Here is an 18,145-nt window from a genome sequence, read left to right on the forward strand (position 1 = left end):
GGAGGTCAGGGGTCAATCAATATAATGAATGAATTCCCTGTTTTCAAACTTTCAGTGTTTGCTGTGCTTGCTCATCTTTGCTTGGATCCAAATCCAGTTGCAACAGCCCAGTAAAGGTCAGGTACAGGGGCGTTTCTACGGTTTGAGTGGCTTAGCACCAACCTCTTTTGGGGGGGTCGAGGGATCCTCCCCTGGCACTTCTTTTTTTAAAGATCTATTTTGATGCTTTTATTGTACTCTTATGGATCTTATTTACATTCAGAGTACCACCAAATTCCTAGTGGGAATCAGTTTATTTTGATTGTGAATTAGAAAATGGTTGGCGGGTCATCCAGCACCCTATCAAGGACCGTAAGTTCAGTATCACTGTTTTAGCCCTTTGGCCACATATAGCCACATTAAAATAAGTACTGCTGCAATTTTTATACACCACCCGCAGGTTACTTGTTATTGCAGCATTTTAAAGATGTGTGAATGAATTCAGCATTCACTGTAAATTCTAATTCACTCACTCAACTTCAAATATTTGGAAACAGCTTGCACTCAAAACTTTTAATTTAAAACGATACAGTAACTACGGTACACCAGAAACAAAATAAATGTGTCACATGACCCTTGTCTGACAGGAACTTTGTGTCCATTTAACATAACTTTTCTATTATTTGAGCATTTAATTCCATGTCATATCACCATAAACTATTGAGCACACATTTTACAACTTCTTTATTTCATTAAATTATATAAGCATATTGTGGCAAGCTTAGGTTTCTCAATGCTGTATTGACGAAAAGAGAAGAACTCTGAAACAGGAAGTGCTCTTTATTTCACCTTAGCAGAACTTTAATTTGGACATTCTAATATCCACAGAGACAGGTGGTCACTGGCTGTGTAACTTAACTCACGGTGTAAAATGTCTTTTAACACAACATTAACTGTAACCCTAGAACCACTGTGAAATACATAAACATTAATCACTCAGTAATGTGTAATGTCCCTGATTTAAAACACATTTAAACACAGTTTTCTTTGGCTTATGGCCTTAAACACATTGTCTCATGGCATGCTGGGAAACTCCACCCATTTAACCCCAACACGCCACAATATGCTAAGTGTACAAGGATAGTCTTGTTTATTGGCCTTAAACTAATTGGGTGAAATCGGCTTCATAAATTTTAGTCAAATTAACTCAATACTCATTAAACTTACTTCCCACAAATATAATCTTGCCAGGACCACCCATCTCTGAAGTCATCAGGAGACAGTGATCTATGGAAGACCGTTCATTTGAGAGTAAAACTGATACTCTCCAGTTAACAAACCTTAATTTTATAGGTTTAAATTGTAAAGATGTACAACCTCGAACAACAACTATAAAAAACAAAATCGAATTGTAAGAGTCAGCTGTTATTTTCTTTCCTATAGGTGGCACAGGTTGGACCGAAACAAGCAGTTCCATAATTGCAGGTCTAAAACTGCTGGTGCTGTAGCTCTGCAACTAAATGATACTGGCTGAGCCAATAGATTAGATTAAGTCCAACACTTGCAGTTCATCTTTGTCCTGCTGACGAGACTACTGTAAACTTTTTGAAAACCGCTGCATCTCTGATCCTCTGTCTTCTGTCCAAGCACATGGGTGTCCACGCTGTAATTCTCTCTCGCTATTTTCTCCTTGCCCTCTCTTTTCACTCAGGCCTCTCTGTGCTGGACCTCGCACCCCCCCAGCTGTTGGTGCCTCATTCCAGCTGTTTTGGATCTAGATCCTCATCCTCTACGATATTCAGACTCTCCTCTTGTCTCTCTCTGTTTGTTTCCTTTCTCCTATCTGTGTCTGAATGGTGAGCTTGAGCTTTGCCTCTTGTGAGTCTGCATAGTCTATCCTCACTCCAGGTCTCCATGGCAGAGAGGCAGTCATGTGATGCAGGTCCTATCTGTGTCGCTCCTACATTTTCCCTTGTTAAAGAGTTTTGGGATGTGAGGTTTTTCCATATCCGCACTCTAGAATTGTGAATTTAGGGTCTAAGGACAGAGGGTGTCCTCTGCTGTACAGACTGTAATTTAATTTAATTTAATTTTTTAATTTTATATACTTTATTAATCCCCGAGGGGAAATTCAATTTTTCACTCTGTTGCCAATTACACACAGGTCCGAACACACACATGCACAAACTGGACCTATACATGCACTAAGTGGAGAGATGATGTCAGAGTGGGCTGCCCATGACAGGCACTCTGAGCGGTTGGGGGGTTCGGTGCCTTGCTCAGGGGCACCTCGGCAGTGCCCAGGAGGTGAAATGGCACCTCTCCAGCTACCAGTCCACGCTCCATATTTCTGGTCCGGATGGGGACTTGAACAGGTGACCCTCCGGTTCCCAACCCAAGTCCCTATGGACTGAGCTACTGCCGCCCCTTTAGGCAACTTTGTGATATTTTTCATCTTTTAACAGCTATTGTAGCTTTAATTATGGTAATCCTGCTCACAGTCCACCTCAAATACTGTTTTACTCAGCAAGCATGCTGAGAATAGTAATGGTTAATACAGAACACATGCGTCGACACTCCTCTGTAATTTCACAGAATCACTCTTCATCAAAGATGCAAGGATGCTCTCCCTCCACCCCACCTCCCCTCTTCTTGGTTATCGATTTGAAGACAATCAGCAGGAGGAAACAACAGAGTGGAGACTGTAAATATTGGTCCCACTCATTTACTATCACATTCAGAGTAAATTGGAAAGAAAGTGTCTGTGCAACATCACTGCATGCAGTCTGACCTTGGCACTCCTGTATCACATAAAACTGAGCATCTGCTGACGCCTCTGAGGCCTGGACAAAATAAACTACAACAATGGCATAACATTCGATGTCAGGCCAGCTCACATCATCAGACGAGACATGGCCAGTAAGCTGGGATAATGCAACCCCATTTATAACCCACTGAGGAGGGAAATCAAATCACAGCCAATTTGTATGAAAGGAATCATGTGCAGCAGAGAGCGTGAGCTCAGCGTCTCTTCATAATCGTCAGATATGGTCAGAGTAATCAGAGCCAAAGAGACGTCTTTACATCACGGACAGACTTGACTCTATATTAGGACTGTTATCCTTCATGTAAGTGCTTCAAACAATAGGGAAATTCTTTTTGTAAATAGCAACTCCCACGTGACTCACAGTGGATTAATCATTGGATATGTTTTGTCAGAGGGCAAAACAGTCTGAGGAAGTTAAGGGTCTGATTTGAGGGTGTTTCCACGTGGATGTTTGCACAGACCTTGGCGGTGATAAGATACTTAATCTGCAGCCAAAACACAGCCTCTCTAAGTGCATTCCATCCTATGAATGAAGATGACTTACAGAAATATGAGTACTGTTGGAGCCCAGTTTCTTCTCAAGGATGGGTAGGATAGTGACAGGGAGAAGTGAGTGAGATCTGTGAATGTATGATGTGACAGAGTGAAAGAGTGAAAGAGTGAAGGAATGGAATGCTTGCCGGGAGACTGAGACAGTAAATGTCTAGGAAGAGGAGGGGGGCTGGAGAGATCTCATGCATGCACACACCCCCCCTCCTCGCCTTTCCCTCGTGATCTCTCAGGGTCATGTATTATGCATTCTCAGAAATAATTTAGCAAAAGTTCTGCTTTTAAAAGCCTCCCCGCCTGGCCCAGCTGTCTCACTTTAATGTGAAAAGTCTGACGGCCAGTCTCCAAACTCAAACATCAGCTCCACGTGGATTTAAACCAAGGGGAGGGAGGGTCAGAGTAGTTCACATAAGTCCACAAGATGTGACCACAGTCAGCCTTGTGAGAGGCCTCTCATTGATCCACCCACAAATACTGCATGTTCAGTGCTCTGTAAATCACTGCATTACTCAGTGAACTAGATCAGGAATGATGGAAAGAGCAAAACATACTTTCAGTTCATCTGAGGCTAAAAAGAAAAATAACAGCAAGTGAGTCAGAAACTGAAGTACAGAGTGAGCTGTATCAGCATTCTTGAACACTGAAATGTCAATGTCACTCTAAAATAACACCCTTGTTGTTTTCCATTGAGGTTTGCTATAGTTTCCTGTGGCAGGATGTCAACCATGGCTATGTACAGTTAGGCACAGCTCTCTCCTGCTGCAGTAGCTGTCAGGTTCAGACCAATTGATCTCCATTGCCATACCTTCAGGCCTCTAACGGCCCCCTCCTCCCACTGGGGCCCATCAACAGAAACCAGGCCATCTTACTGATGACAGCCAGCTATTGATCATGTCTCCTAATCCCTGCTGGCTACAGGGGAAAAGCAGCGAGGGTCACCCGGTCAAACGTTCAGGATTTATTACCACAGGAGAGTTTTGTAGAAAGCCATGCGATTGTCGATTTGTTTCCTTACACATTTATTTCCTTTTTGCAGTGTCTACAGCATCAGTTATTGTTACATTTTTCTAACTTCAAAGGAAGATAGTACTATCTGCAGTTGAGGTACATAAAGGCAACATGTTACCAGCAGAAATACTGTCGTGCCTATTCATTTTGGAAGAGCAACGACCTTTCGGGAATCTCAAACACTCAACTGACTAATGCCTACCATACATTAAAATACTTTAAAAAGACTTGAAAGACTGAAAATACCTTTAAAAGACTAATGTTTGACCCAACTAAAAAAATGTGAGTTTTTAGTCACACACTGTAAGATTTTGCAAAGACTGGGGATCTTGCAGGTTTGCTATTTGCAGGATTCCTTTTGAGATTAATTCCCATATTGCTTCAGGTAGAAACTATCACACCAAGCTCCCTTTAAGAAATCTGACATATTTACAAGATAAAGAACGTTGTTAACAGTATATCAGCATCAGTATAATTCATAAAGATAAACTGTATTTGTGTACAAACTTTACATTTTAAATTCGTAGCATTGACTTGCTACCAGCTTTCGTTGGTTAACTGCTTTATTTGGGTGGAAGGAGACTGAAGGAATGAGAGGTGAAACATTTCAAAAATTAAGATTTTTCACTAAAAGAACTGCTGGTTGGTGGATCAGATACACGCAGAATTTAACACTGACTCTTGTTCACTCCACAGCTCTACCAGTTTCTCCTCCTTTTCCACAGTACAAGAGGACAAAGACTTATTCATGTTCTCGCACCTCCACGGACTCTACTCTGCACCTATTGTTTGTTGACAATGTTCATGTCATTGAACTGCACTTTTTGCATGAGCCAAGACTAAAAAGTTTAAGACCACCTTACACCAAACTGTTGAGATCACGTCAGCATGCACCAACTGAGGTAAAACCCTCGTGATTTTATTCAGAAATTTGTAAATTTCTTCACAACTGTGAAATCACAAAGTTTTTCGGTGTAACGGTGCAACTCCATCCCTCACTCACTCATTCACTCAAGGACAGACCCAGACCCTACTTTTCTGTGGTCCAGCCAAGAGTTAATCAGAGATTTTGTGTTCCTGGTGCTCTGTGCTGACACTTCCATGGAGAGTAGGGAAAAACTTCCACCCCTGAGAAGATGAAAAAGCCTCTGCCCTTCCTCTGATCCTGGTATTCTGTGCTGACACTAAGTACCAGGATCCTTGACCGGCCTCCAAAGAGCTCCCTGATCTCAGGTCCGACCCTCAACCCCTCACCCTACTTTACAGCCCTTGAACAGGTTTCAGCATGCTCCCCAGGGCCCCTAACCCTCACCAGCAGCTATAACACTATCTCTCCAAACCTGGACCAGCCTCTGGTGAGCTCCACGGGCCAAGGCCAAGCTAACAACCCCTAAAGCTAACACTTAGAATGAAATCAGTCAGAGATTTTGGGTGTCTGGTGCTCCCTCATCATCCAACCCACAGGGGGCCCAAGTGGGATTAGTGAGGGTTTGCCCCTGCCTACACCTATCGACAATGGGCCCACACAAGCATGAGCAACAATAAAACCACAAGAATGAGAGTCTGTTTGTCACAGATACCTCTAAAGTGTGTGAATTGTACATTTGAATGATGACATCTATAGAGGAAGTTCCTGCTGCTCACAGTTGGGTAGCATAGGGTGTGTCTCCCTGAGCTTTGCCACCGCACTTCCTGTGCCTGCCCATGTGATCATCAGTCCAACAGGAACAGAAACCTTGCATAAAATCCTTCCCACAAAGACTATTTATGTTTAATTCTACATTTATAGTTTCTCTTTAAATCTAAACAAAAGAATACCTCCACCACCAAAAAATGAAAACATAATTTTGTTCAAGTCGGTTGTGTGGGGAAAAAGGTTTATATTTTGTGTCAAGATTTATTTTAAAATGCCGATTTTACATACGTAACTCATATATAACTATAAACACATCCATTTTATTTGTGTCTTGACCCCAATTTACTGTAGGCTATATGGTGAAACAGTAATTGGAAGTGTGTAGATTTCAGGCGAAGAAGTGACAATGGCATATAGAGTACAGGACAGGGTCTGGAAAGCCATGTTCTGTTGTTCTGTTGTATCTTTAATTAATTTTATAGAGGACATGATTGGCTGGTCACATCTGTCATCTAAGACATCTAAATATAACTGCATACCATTAATGGCAAGGTGAAGACAAGCAGGATGGCAGACTACTCTGCCCACAACGCTCTGCTTTGAGAAACCAAAGCAGTGCTTTTTATTTATGCCACATTAAATTTAAACCTTATACAAACTTGTGATATATTCTAAACTGTTCAAGCGTCTGCTCTCAACCGATTACAAACCGCTTGCTGTGTAAATCAGTACTGCATTTCATCTCTATTAGCCCAGTCAGTACATGACTTCCTGTCTGATCCATTGAGCTTTGCTGACACCTGGTGGTGTTATGGCTTAGATGAGCTAGAATTAAAGTATGTGCTCCACTGAATATCTGGAGAGGTCATCTTTTCAGCTAGTTAACTTCAGTTGTGAGTATCTGAAGCTCAAACATCAAATGGGGGATGATATATATTTCATACTGGGCTGACCATATCTGTGCGTTCGCTAGATTTATCCTACAGCTTGGTACAAAATATCAAAATCTCCGAAATGCAGTGCCCAAGGCTTTATTTGACCATGTCTCATACCAGTATCATTAGTGAAATCATCACCATCGGTATTCAGATCACATGAGCAAGGCTGCTATAATTCATGAACTAAAACCAAGGAAAACTCATCATATCTTGAAAGAAATATTAAAATTCAGCAACACGGTCAAAAAATGATATAACACATTAAAATCTGACTATTTAATATTGATATGCATATGTGTGAGTAGCAACCCAAGCGCTCCTGACAACCCAAAGCTATGAGAAATATCCTTGACTCAGCAGAAACACAGAAAACACAACAAACAACAATTTCTACTTTTAATTACCATAAAGAAAAGAGGACTTCAATTCTAAAAACAACTTAATCAGTGAGCTTTGTGTTACTAAGAGGAGACAATGGAGAGAAATCCTCTCACCCTGCTGATCATGAGGTTCTTGTCCTCTAAGATATACGCCTCAACACTTCCTTCAGATAGTATCGTATTCCTCATTTTGGAAATCAAAAAAGGCTGATACCAAAGCTTCGACGAGTCAAAACAGATAAGAACAACATTTTTCGCAATACTGCAACCTGAATAAAGATTTTTAACTCTTTTGATACCAAAATGAAACTTGAATACCTAGATTTTGAGGAGAAAACACACTCATATATTTAACTGGAGAAAATCAAAAAACATATATATACCAGAGCTTGGCAAAGCCTTAAAGGAACAGTGTGTAGGATTTAGTGGTACCCAGTGGTAAGGATGCAGACAGCAACCAGCTGACACTTCTCCTGAGTGCCACTCGGGAACTCTCAGTCAGGATTTCTTCAGTGTTTATTGATTAGGTGTTTTTTTTTAGTGGGAGTTGAATTATTCACAGTATCTTATGTCTTCCAAACAAACAGACCAGATGATTTTAAACCAGTAAAAACACTGAATAAATCACTTTCACATTACAAATCTGTGTTTCTGTGATGCTGTTTGGCTCACTGCCAAAGTCCAGCGCCTACTAATTTGTACTTATCTTTTTTCTCTGATAACTTCAGAGCCAGACATCCAAGAGGTTTTCACCAGGAGGCGAATTATGCACAGAGATCTCTTCCTCTTTGAAACAAAGAGACCTGGTGATTTATACTGGTGAATACACTGAATAAAGCAGTTTCACATAAAAAAAAAAAAGTAAGTCATTGTTTTTCCAATGGTGCTTGTCACGACAGAGCTGCTATTTACAGTAGCCAACACAAAAATGCAAATGGCCCTGTCGAGAGCAAGTGCTTGGTTTGTCTATTTTGGGCTAGTGTAGAAACATGGTGGTGCAACATGACAATCTCCATAGACAAGGACCTGCTCCCTATATAACATGCATTCTTCTGTCTATATTAGTTAGAAAGTATTTCTATGTGTTTGTTATTCATTATAGTGTTCTATATCTTCATGTGCATACAATCTAAATTATTAAACTTAAATTATGAACACTGGCCTGTAAAACCTGCTTTGGTAATTCTGTACTTTATTATGGTAATGCCTATGAGGCATCCACTCTAAAGTGCATTATTTCAAAACCTACTGCTGCAGGAAAACCTCCCCATGAGTCTATTACCACTTCAGGTGCACAGTGCTGGTGCTACACCTCTCATTTAAAGTCCTTGTAATGGATGCAGGTTTAGTATCCAGGCAACAAACCTTCACTGACCTCTAGGTGCCCTTTGCGCTGGATTATAATCACTGACCTGCACACATTTTCGCCTCTGACACAGTAGCCTGTAATAATGTATAAATAATTAAGAAGCGAGAGGCACGCAGTACATAATCAACCACAATACTTAGCTTTTCTCTTCGGAAAGCAGTCAATGAATTTATAAAGGTATGACCTGATAATGGAAATCATTTAAGCAATAACTGGTCACATTGTATTGAATTTCATGCAAATTAGATTTTCTTATCGCCTTTTCCAGGCATGACACAAGACAGGCAATTAACATTTAAGCTTCAGCTCAAATACACACACTCATAAATAAATAATCTGTTATGTTTCTTATATCCCCCAGATGGCAGAAAAGAGCTGATTCCAAGCATTTGTGGTCAAGACAGCAGTGTTGCCACAGTGGGCTGTGCTTTGGTGTATTTAAATAATGTGGTAAAACACAAGTATGCACATAATCAAACTGTATTATTATCTTTCCAGCTGGCTTCCTGTACTTACCCTCACTTATGTCCATGCCAAAGGCTAACAACATTTGAATGAACATAAAACTTTGAACGTTGGCCTCATTTACCATTTTGTTTTTATACACATTAGTTTTAACACCAGCCTCGTACAACCGTTTAAATTCAGTATAACAATCTAATTGAACCCCCCTGACTTTATCTTTTTGTGTTAATGCAACTGAAGATGTACTTATTAGCATCCAAGAGCTTCACAGAGAGAAATGGTGCATTAATTTGCTATTGTATTGGCTCACAACAAACCTCCCTACTCAACAAACAAGTGTAAAGGTTCAAATGTCAGAGGTTACCAACTGCACTTGCATATACCCTTTTACAACTGAAATACCTAAATTAAAAACACTGCCTTAAATTCATTTAGATGGATCAATAATTTTCGACCGATTGCCTGTTATGAACAATCTGCAGTTGATGATCATATTGTACAGAAGTAGGAGCAAACAAGGGACTGAAAATAGAAACAATCTTAACAACAATGGCATGCTTTAGAAAATAGTCTGCAGTGATGAAAAGATGACCAATTTATTCTTTTTTTTTATTCTTTTATTCTTATTTCTCTTTATTTACATTGTAGATTCTCACTGAAGGCATCAAAACTATGAATGAACACATGTGGAGTTATGTACTTAACAAAAAAAGGTGAAATAACTGAAAACATGTTTTATATTCTAGTTTCTTCAAAATAGCCACCCTTTGCTCTGATTACTGCTTTGCACACTCTTGGCATTCTCGATGAGCTTCAAGAGGTAGTCACCTGAAATGGTTTTCCAACAGTCTTGAAGGAGTTCCCAGAGGTGTTTAGCACTTGTTGGCCCCTTTGCCTTCACTCTGCGGTCCAGCTCACCCCAAACCATCTCGATTGGGTTCAGGTCCGGTGACTGTGGAGGCCAGGTCATCTGCCGCAGCACTCCATCACTCTCCTTCTTGGTCAAATAGCCCTTACACAGCCTGGAGGTGTGTTTGGGGTCATTGTCCTGTTGAAAAAATAAATGATCGTCCAACTAAACGCAAACCGGATGGGATGGCATGTCGCTGCAGGATGCTGTGGTAGCCATGCTGGTTCAGTGTGCCTTCAATTTTGAATAAATCCCCAACAGTGTCACCAGCAAAACACCCCCACACCATCACACCTCCTCCCCCATGCTTCACAGTGGGAACCAGGCATGTGGAATCCATCCGCTCACCTTTTCTGCGTCTCACAAAGACACGGTTGGAACCAAAGATCTCAAATTTGGACTCATCAGACCAAAGCACAGATTTCCACTGGTCTAATGTCCATTCCTTGTGTTTCTTGGCCCAAACAAATCTCTTCTGCTTGTTGCCTCTCCTTAGCAGTGGTTTCCTAGCAGCTATTTGACCATGAAGGCCTGATTCGCGCAGTCTCCTCTTAACAGTTGTTCTAGAGATGGGTCTGCTGCTAGAACTCTTTGTGGCATTCATCTGGTCTCTGAGCTGCTGTTAACTTGTGATTTCTGAGGCTGGTGACTCGGATGAACTTATCCTCAGAAGCAGAGGTGACTCTTGGTCTTCCTTTCCTGGGTTGGTCCTCATGTGTGCCAGTTTCATTGTAGCGCTTGATGGTTTTTGCGACTCCACTTGGGGACACATTTAAAGTTTTTGCAATTTTCCGGACTGACTGACCTTCATTTCTTAAAGTAATGATGGCCACTCGTTTTTCTTTAGTTAGCTGATTGGTTCTTGCCATAATATGAATTTTAACAGTTGTCCAATAGGGCTGTCGGCTGTGTATTAACCTGACTTCTGCACAACACAACTGATGGTCCCAACCCCATTGATAAAGCAAGAAATTCCACTAATTAACCCTGATAAGGCACACCTGTGAAGTGGAAACCATTTCAGGTGACTACCTCTTGAAGCTCATGGAGAGAATGCCAAGAGTGTGCAAAGCAGTAATCAGAGCAAAGGGTGGCTATTTTGAAGAAACTAGAATATAAAACATGTTTTCAGTTATTTCACCTTTTTTGTTAAGTACATAACTCCACATGTGTTCATTCATAGTTTTGATGCCTTCAGTGAGAATCTACAATGTAAATAGTCATGAAAATAAAGAAAACGCATTGAATGAGAAGGTGTGTCCAAACTTTTGGCCTGTACTGTATATGTGTATATATATATATATATATATATATATATATATATATATACACATGTTAAGCAGGTTGAAGAGGCTGAAGATTGGTCACGTGAAGAAGCCCTCCTTTTACCTTCATCCCTTCTAAATATTATTTAGGGGTTTTGAAGATGATCAAAATACATCATTGAACACTGCTTTGTTGCTTAGAACAGTTTATATATTCAATACTAAGGAAAGCTGTCTCTAAATTCCTTCATTTTATTTCTCAAACACATTCATTTGCAGGAAAAATAAAATGTAAGCTATAAAGCTCAAGTATAAATACGTGGGAGATAATGGGAGCACATGGGATTACGAATTATGATTATTTTATGACATCGTAACTTACTATGATTTGCCTTTTTCTTTAATATCCTGCTAGTGTATTAAGTATTTAATTTGAGCTGATGTCAAAGGAATTTGTTGTTTTATTGCAATTACTTGACATGTAAGTACACATGTATGTACATATATGTGCATGTGTGTATGTATATATGTTTTGGGGACATGAACCCCTCATCCACTATGCGCCTGCTGTAAATTGTGTAGTCGTTTGCAATTATGATGCAAGTTATATTTACTATTTATTTTGTGTAAAAAGAAAAAGCAGTGATTTCATGTCAAGTAGAGCTCTTCAGGGAATTAGATGAAGCCTTTCTCTGCATAATGAGGGACTCTCTCACATGAAACAGCTGTGAAATACATTTTGTTCCACCCAAAGCCACGAGTTTTTATCATGCAGAAACCCTAATACAGTGTATTGGTAAAAAAAAAAAAAAAAAAAAAAAAAAGAAAAAGTTTGTTATACATTTAAACATAAAATCCTTTAGCCTTTGACTGCAGAGAAACTAATTTCACATGATGCAGTATATTAATAATGCAGCAGTGTATAGAAGCTCTTGGACAGTTGCACCTAAATATTCATGCCTATACAAAGATTCCCTCATTTACTATGTATGACACAGTTACACACAATACTTCTCTGCACATTCCTGCTGAATCCAGGGGAGCCTCTGGACTTCTGGCTCTGCTGCTCGGGGATTAAATCGATGGTGTCGACTGCACACATAAAAAAATAGCATTTATTTTGTAGTGACATCAAAATCTTCTGACTTCTACAGGTTGAGTTAAAATTATTTATAAAACTTTATTTTCCTCTTTTCAACTCAACAGCTGTTTCTCTTTGAAAACCTCCAAGTGATAAATCCAAACCACAAACATGGTACATACATCGAACAGCACACAGCGCCACCTACATCATCAAAAGAAAAATAAAATACACAGTCTACAGTGGAACAAAGCTTTAGAAATGATGAGAATGAAGGATATATCACAAGACGGCCCAAAATACAAAAAAAAAAAAAGGTTGCAGAAGAAATGAAAAGATAGTCAAGGGAATATCTTTAATACTGTAATGTCTGTCAGACAAACACAAAAGCACATCCTAAATTCTCTGAATTCCAGTTGCTTTGTGTACTTATCAACTGGTGTGTCTAGTGATACGAGACTTGAAACTCGGACTGAGGAGGTATTTTTACATATATCCTCAACAGGGTCATGCAAAGGGTTTACATTCAGTAGGGGGAGTGCCAGAGAAACAATAATAAAATAGAATTATGATAGAGAAAATAAATTCATATACTCTGTACACACTGATCAATTTCTATTTGGCTTATACATCAGCTAAGCAAAGCGATTCATTCCTGAGGTGCAAGGCTGTTGACACATTTTCTACTATTCAGCATTGTGTGGTTGAATGTGTGTGTGTGTGTGTGTGTGTGTGTGAGTGGCGGGAGTAGGACCATTAAGTCTCAACCTTTTCTAATACACTCATGTTATGTTCATCTTTTATGTGTAGCAAAAAGGGGACACACAGTGACAGACATTGCACTACATCCTTGAGTTCTACATGTGGCCTGGTGGCTGGTGAGTCTGTGCAAGCATTCAAAGCCTGCATCTATCTGTCTATGCCTTGCAACTTCAGCTGCTGATGAGGTCACGTCACACAGAGACTTACACACACTGGTTTTGCCACAGTGTCATGACGCAACTACAGGGAGAAGTGGACGGATAGGCAGAGGAGGGGCTGGACATTGACACTTCATGTCCTCACGTTTCAAGCATAAAACAGCCAACAGACTTAGCCGTCGGGCAGCAAGGAGAGCGTCTTCATACACATTAACACAAATCACAAGAACAAAAACCCAGTGGCCGTACCAACTGGTGTAAATGTGGTGCAGAAACAACAACAGATCCAATAGTAACTACGACTGTCAGTAGAATAATGCGAGGTAGCGTTGATGAGGGGAACAGAGGGAGCTGAAAGGACAAGCAGGCAGCGCTGGGTAAATGCTTAGATTTGCATTTCTGTGTATAAACAGAAGACAAATAGCCCTGTGAGAGCGAGGGAGGTGCATGAACCCCCCCTCCCGGGTTTCAGCTGGTGAACAAATCAGAACAAATGCATCGTACACTTGCGCGTGTGTACCGTGTGCTAATGTGTATGCTGTCAGTTGCAGAGAGAAAACAGTCACTCTGTCTTTAGTGTATATGGATTTGAAAAAAATTGTAACTCTGCAGAGCAATGACTCAGATTATGTTGTTAAGAGCAAAAGAAAAACTTTTCAATAAAAGTTTCTTTTTTTTCTCATAGGGCAAGTTCAATGTCACTATCAAAATACTGATAACCCATTTACAAAGCGGAAAATATAACAAAATAAAAACATTCAGATGTTGAAATGACTTCATACAGTAGCATATATTTTTTTTTAAATCTGTTCAAAATCATTTGGAAATGCATGCACAGTGTGGATGAACATTACCTTTTCTTTTCTTTTACAAAATACCGTAACATTGTTTTGAATTATACCTAGTCTGTTTTACAAACACTTATGGACACAAATAAAACTAAGAGAAGTCACTGACATGCATGCTCTCATGCTGAACAGAAAAAAAAAATCACAACCATTATTAACATTTCACATTATAGCTATCTGAAAAAAAAGAGAAATGAATGGAATTAAACCATGAGAAATATCAATGCAAGTTGGGGCAAGTTAGGAGGCAGGGTTTGTTTGGTGTTGTCACCGGTTAAAAGGTCAAGGGTCAGGACTGTTGGCCGCCCCACTGGCTCTCTACGGGCCGCCGAAGGAGCTCCTCTACATGCCTCGCCACATCCATGGTGTCGTCCAGGTCGAAGTCTCCGTCGGCATCCAACATAGAGTCACTCCTGCCACAGGACACAGAGTGGAGCCAAACTGCACTCAGACAAGCTGGCAGCACATCACCAAATAAAAAAAAACAAAACAAGCAGGAGCAACAAGACACTCTTTACTCACACAAAATGCACGCGTGCGCACGCACACACACACACACACACACACACACTCACACACACACGCTCACACACACAGAGCAGCTCATAGCTTCAGAGGACTTGTTGACTCACATAGGTGGGTATATGCCGTAGGCGTGAGGGTGATTGACAGGTGCCGGGGAGGCTCCGTGATCCATATAGGTTGGATTCCCACTTGCTGGGTCTGGATTAGCTGTAGTAAACCTGCACACACACACACACACACAAAGACACACAAACCCAAGATAAAAGCCTATGAGTCTATGTTCAGCAGTTGCCTAAGCAACTACCCTCAGCGTGTTTTCCAGGCCTCGCTACATCATTATGGCCATTCTCTGTGCTGCAGGCGAACCAGCCGTAGAAACAGGCAGGAAGCGGGGCGCGTTAACTAACAAGCCTAACTCTAATGATGAGTGGAAGACAAGCTCGCTCAGGAACCCTGACCATCCTTGATTGGCCTCCTCTAACTGTAACAGCTAGCTAATTGCTGATCTGAATTCAGGGTCCAGTTTGCGTTAACTCTAAATGTTGCCACAGAGGAAAAACTGGCGGGTGGGCAGCAAGGAGGAAAGAAAGGAGAGAAAGAGCAGGAATGGACGAAGAGGAGGAAGGCAAACAGGAAGCTGGGTACTTACTCGGGCACCACTTGTTTGATTTGTGGTTTCACGTAGCCATCCACTGCTTTGGCTTTAAAACAAACAAGCACAGGGAGAGAGAGAATGACGGCTCAGTGAATTCGCCACACAGTGATCAATACGTCCGTTCACTATGAAGGATTTGAAGCTGTGATGTTAAATTTTGAAAGTAACAGAAAGCCTGTGCAAACAGAAGGTTGCTTACAGAGTGGTGGGGTGTAATATTTGGAGAAAACCTCATCCTTGGGTCTGTCGGGGTAGAGGAACAGGAGGTGATTGAGATCGCTGATGCGGTCAGCCAGAGAGCGAATGGAAAAGTCTTTGGTTGTATAGGGCATGAGGTTCCAGACCATTCTCTCACCTGGAGAAACACAGCACCCACACCACAGCATCAGCAATTAGAGTAAAATAATCAGTAGATGACAGATAGCAGAAGTTATGTTGTGAAAGTGGCTACATCAATTCAACTTAAACCTCAGACTGGTTACTAATAAGTCCCCCACCAGAGACATTTTAAAATAGTCTGGAATGATCAATGTTTGTTCAACAAGGTTTTCTCAAATAAAGAGTTGAAGAAAAATCTGAAAAGTAGATCTGCTTTTCCTCCCTCAGTGAAAAATTATGGATGTGGCCTCCACCTCGACCACCACCGCTGCTTGCCTCAGGTTTCACTTTTGCTTTCCGCTTTCTCCAGCACTGGCACAGCACTACAACTAAGTGTGGAGATACCTAGATCTGGCTATGCGAGACTGGTACTAGTGCTGGATTGACCGGTGAAAGAAAAGTATGCATTAAGATGTCTAGCGTCATAGGCATAGATTTCTAGGCATACATATAAAACATGCTTTTGTCCCCTCCAAATGAAAGCAGCAGACGGTTTTCATTCTGACGAGGAGACTCATAAATCCAACAATACCTCTGGTAAAGTAGGTGCAATAGCTGTAGTCTGCCATTAAACAGAAAGGAGAAAAAACAAGTACACATGGTTGAATCAGGAAGTACCATGACATTTCCACCATAAATTGATGCAGAAAATAACAAAAATGTGCACAAAAATAATTCACCATAATGCAGGAAAATAAGTGTCTGACACTCAAGATTTCTTGGGGTGGACTGCGAGTGTAACATGATCATTCATTTGGAGATATGCGTCTGGCCGAACTGGTGAAGTCTGTTACAGTTTGTCTTTCTGACCCCGAGTGGTCAGAAAAATAAATTAAGGCAGCTTTAATTTTAGAAAAAGATCACAGGAGATTTAAAATGCATCTGACTTAAATTTCTGCCTTGATTCATGCTAATTTTTGAAAGTCTGAAAATGATGCAATCTCAACCTTGTTATAACTGTCACGGTCACATGTTGTCCTTTTTGATCAGTTGCCAATCTTCAAGAAGATGGTCTTAGATGAATGCTTGGGGGGGGGGGGATGAATGACAGCCTACATCCTTGAGGTCCGGCTCCAACTATGTAGCTGGATGAGTGATGTTGCAGGGTAATGAGAGGAGCAACCATGGAAAGTGCATTAAGCCCACAATGCTTCACCTAAAGTCTGCATCCTTTTTTGATGATGGAAAGCAAGGCATTCAGTGTATGTTGTGGCTGGTTAGTAGCTGCTAAATCAATAAGGCTTGGCTGTAATTAAATCCCCTGGACATATAACAAAACATTTTACCGGTACCTGTGACAGTCACACACATTTATATGTCATACCTGCTTTGTTAGGATTTTCTGCCACCCAGGCGATTGTAATTCCTCCAATCTCAGAGTCACTAAAGCGCAGAAGGAAAGTACCATTGGGTTTGGACATCAACATGTCCTGGGCCTGCTGCTTGTTCACAAAGCCCAATATGGCTCTAAAAAAGAGAAGAGAGATAATTAAAACTTCATTGCCGCACCTTCACTCTCCTTCTTTTAAATCCTAGTTAACTGAGGAGAGCAGGTCCAGCTCCCCAGGTTGCCATGGAAAATAATGAAAGTGAACTAATGCCTGAGCTGTAAAGACTGACAAAACTAGGACAGGAAACATTTACTTTTACAGAACACGCAGTCCAGCTTCCAAATTGAAACAAAAGCTATTGTTTTCACTATTTGGTTCTGACACATTTTTCAACAAAAAAAAAAGAAACTAACAAAAACCTCTGCAGTTTCCTTACCCATCATTCCAGTGTGGTTTGAGATGCTTTTTTGTGAGTTCCATCACACCATCAAACCACTGCCAAAATGTGAAGTTCCTCACTGGCAAGCTTTCCTGCATGCAAAATGTTTTTGGGAAAAAAAAAACATTTAAAAAAAGCACACTGGATCTGTACATCTTTAAAAAGGTTTTCACTTCTACTCATATGCATCCAACAATCCATAAATACAACAGAGAACAACATGTCCTCATCCCAGTTGTTTATGATTTAACCAAGTGTGCAGCTGTGTGTGTGTATGTTGAGTGAAGAAAAAGAAGAGTGGGTGAAACTGTGTGTATGTGCGTAGCTCGTACACCAGTCCGTGGGGCAGCTGAAACTTGATGTTCCTGTAATCTAATGAGAGTGATTGTGTGTAGTGAATGTGAGTGTGTTTTCTGCTATGGCCAGCTGCTTTGAGCCAGAAAATGAGGCCTCCAGCCTTTCACTGTGTGGACAAACAGGCCCATTAAGATGAAGACCTGGTCACCAATGAGGCGCTCTCACTCAAGTCGATTACAGAATAGGGCTGTAGGAGCACTGCAAATGGAGCACGAAATATTCCTATGTATGAATAAGCAATACACTCCATGGAGAACAAGCGTGCGAATGAAATGGCTTATTGCA

At 40.8% G+C, this 18,145-nt stretch overlaps 1 protein-coding gene across 2 annotated transcripts in view; it reads right to left on the reverse strand.

The window, feature by feature from the left end:
* Window positions 1–12,481: 12,481 nt before the first annotated feature.
* The window catches only part of stat5a (signal transducer and activator of transcription 5a), a 67,267-nt gene continuing 61,603 nt past the window's right edge, over window positions 12,482–18,145 (reverse strand). For both annotated transcript variants that reach the window (XM_049561193.1, XM_049561192.1), the window contains 6 exons: window positions 17,501–17,595; window positions 17,058–17,200; window positions 15,555–15,710; window positions 15,350–15,401; window positions 14,808–14,918; window positions 12,482–14,588 (listed from right to left, as the gene is read on the reverse strand). In XM_049561193.1, coding sequence (XP_049417150.1) covers window positions 14,465–14,588; window positions 14,808–14,918; window positions 15,350–15,401; window positions 15,555–15,710; window positions 17,058–17,200; window positions 17,501–17,595 — 681 coding nt within the window. In that variant the 3' untranslated portion in view covers window positions 12,482–14,464. The remainder of the gene's footprint in view (window positions 14,589–14,807; window positions 14,919–15,349; window positions 15,402–15,554; window positions 15,711–17,057; window positions 17,201–17,500; window positions 17,596–18,145) is intronic.

Source organism: Epinephelus fuscoguttatus, linkage group LG19 (assembly GCF_011397635.1).
Source record: "Epinephelus fuscoguttatus linkage group LG19, E.fuscoguttatus.final_Chr_v1".
Lineage (NCBI taxonomy): Eukaryota > Metazoa > Chordata > Actinopteri > Perciformes > Serranidae > Epinephelus > Epinephelus fuscoguttatus.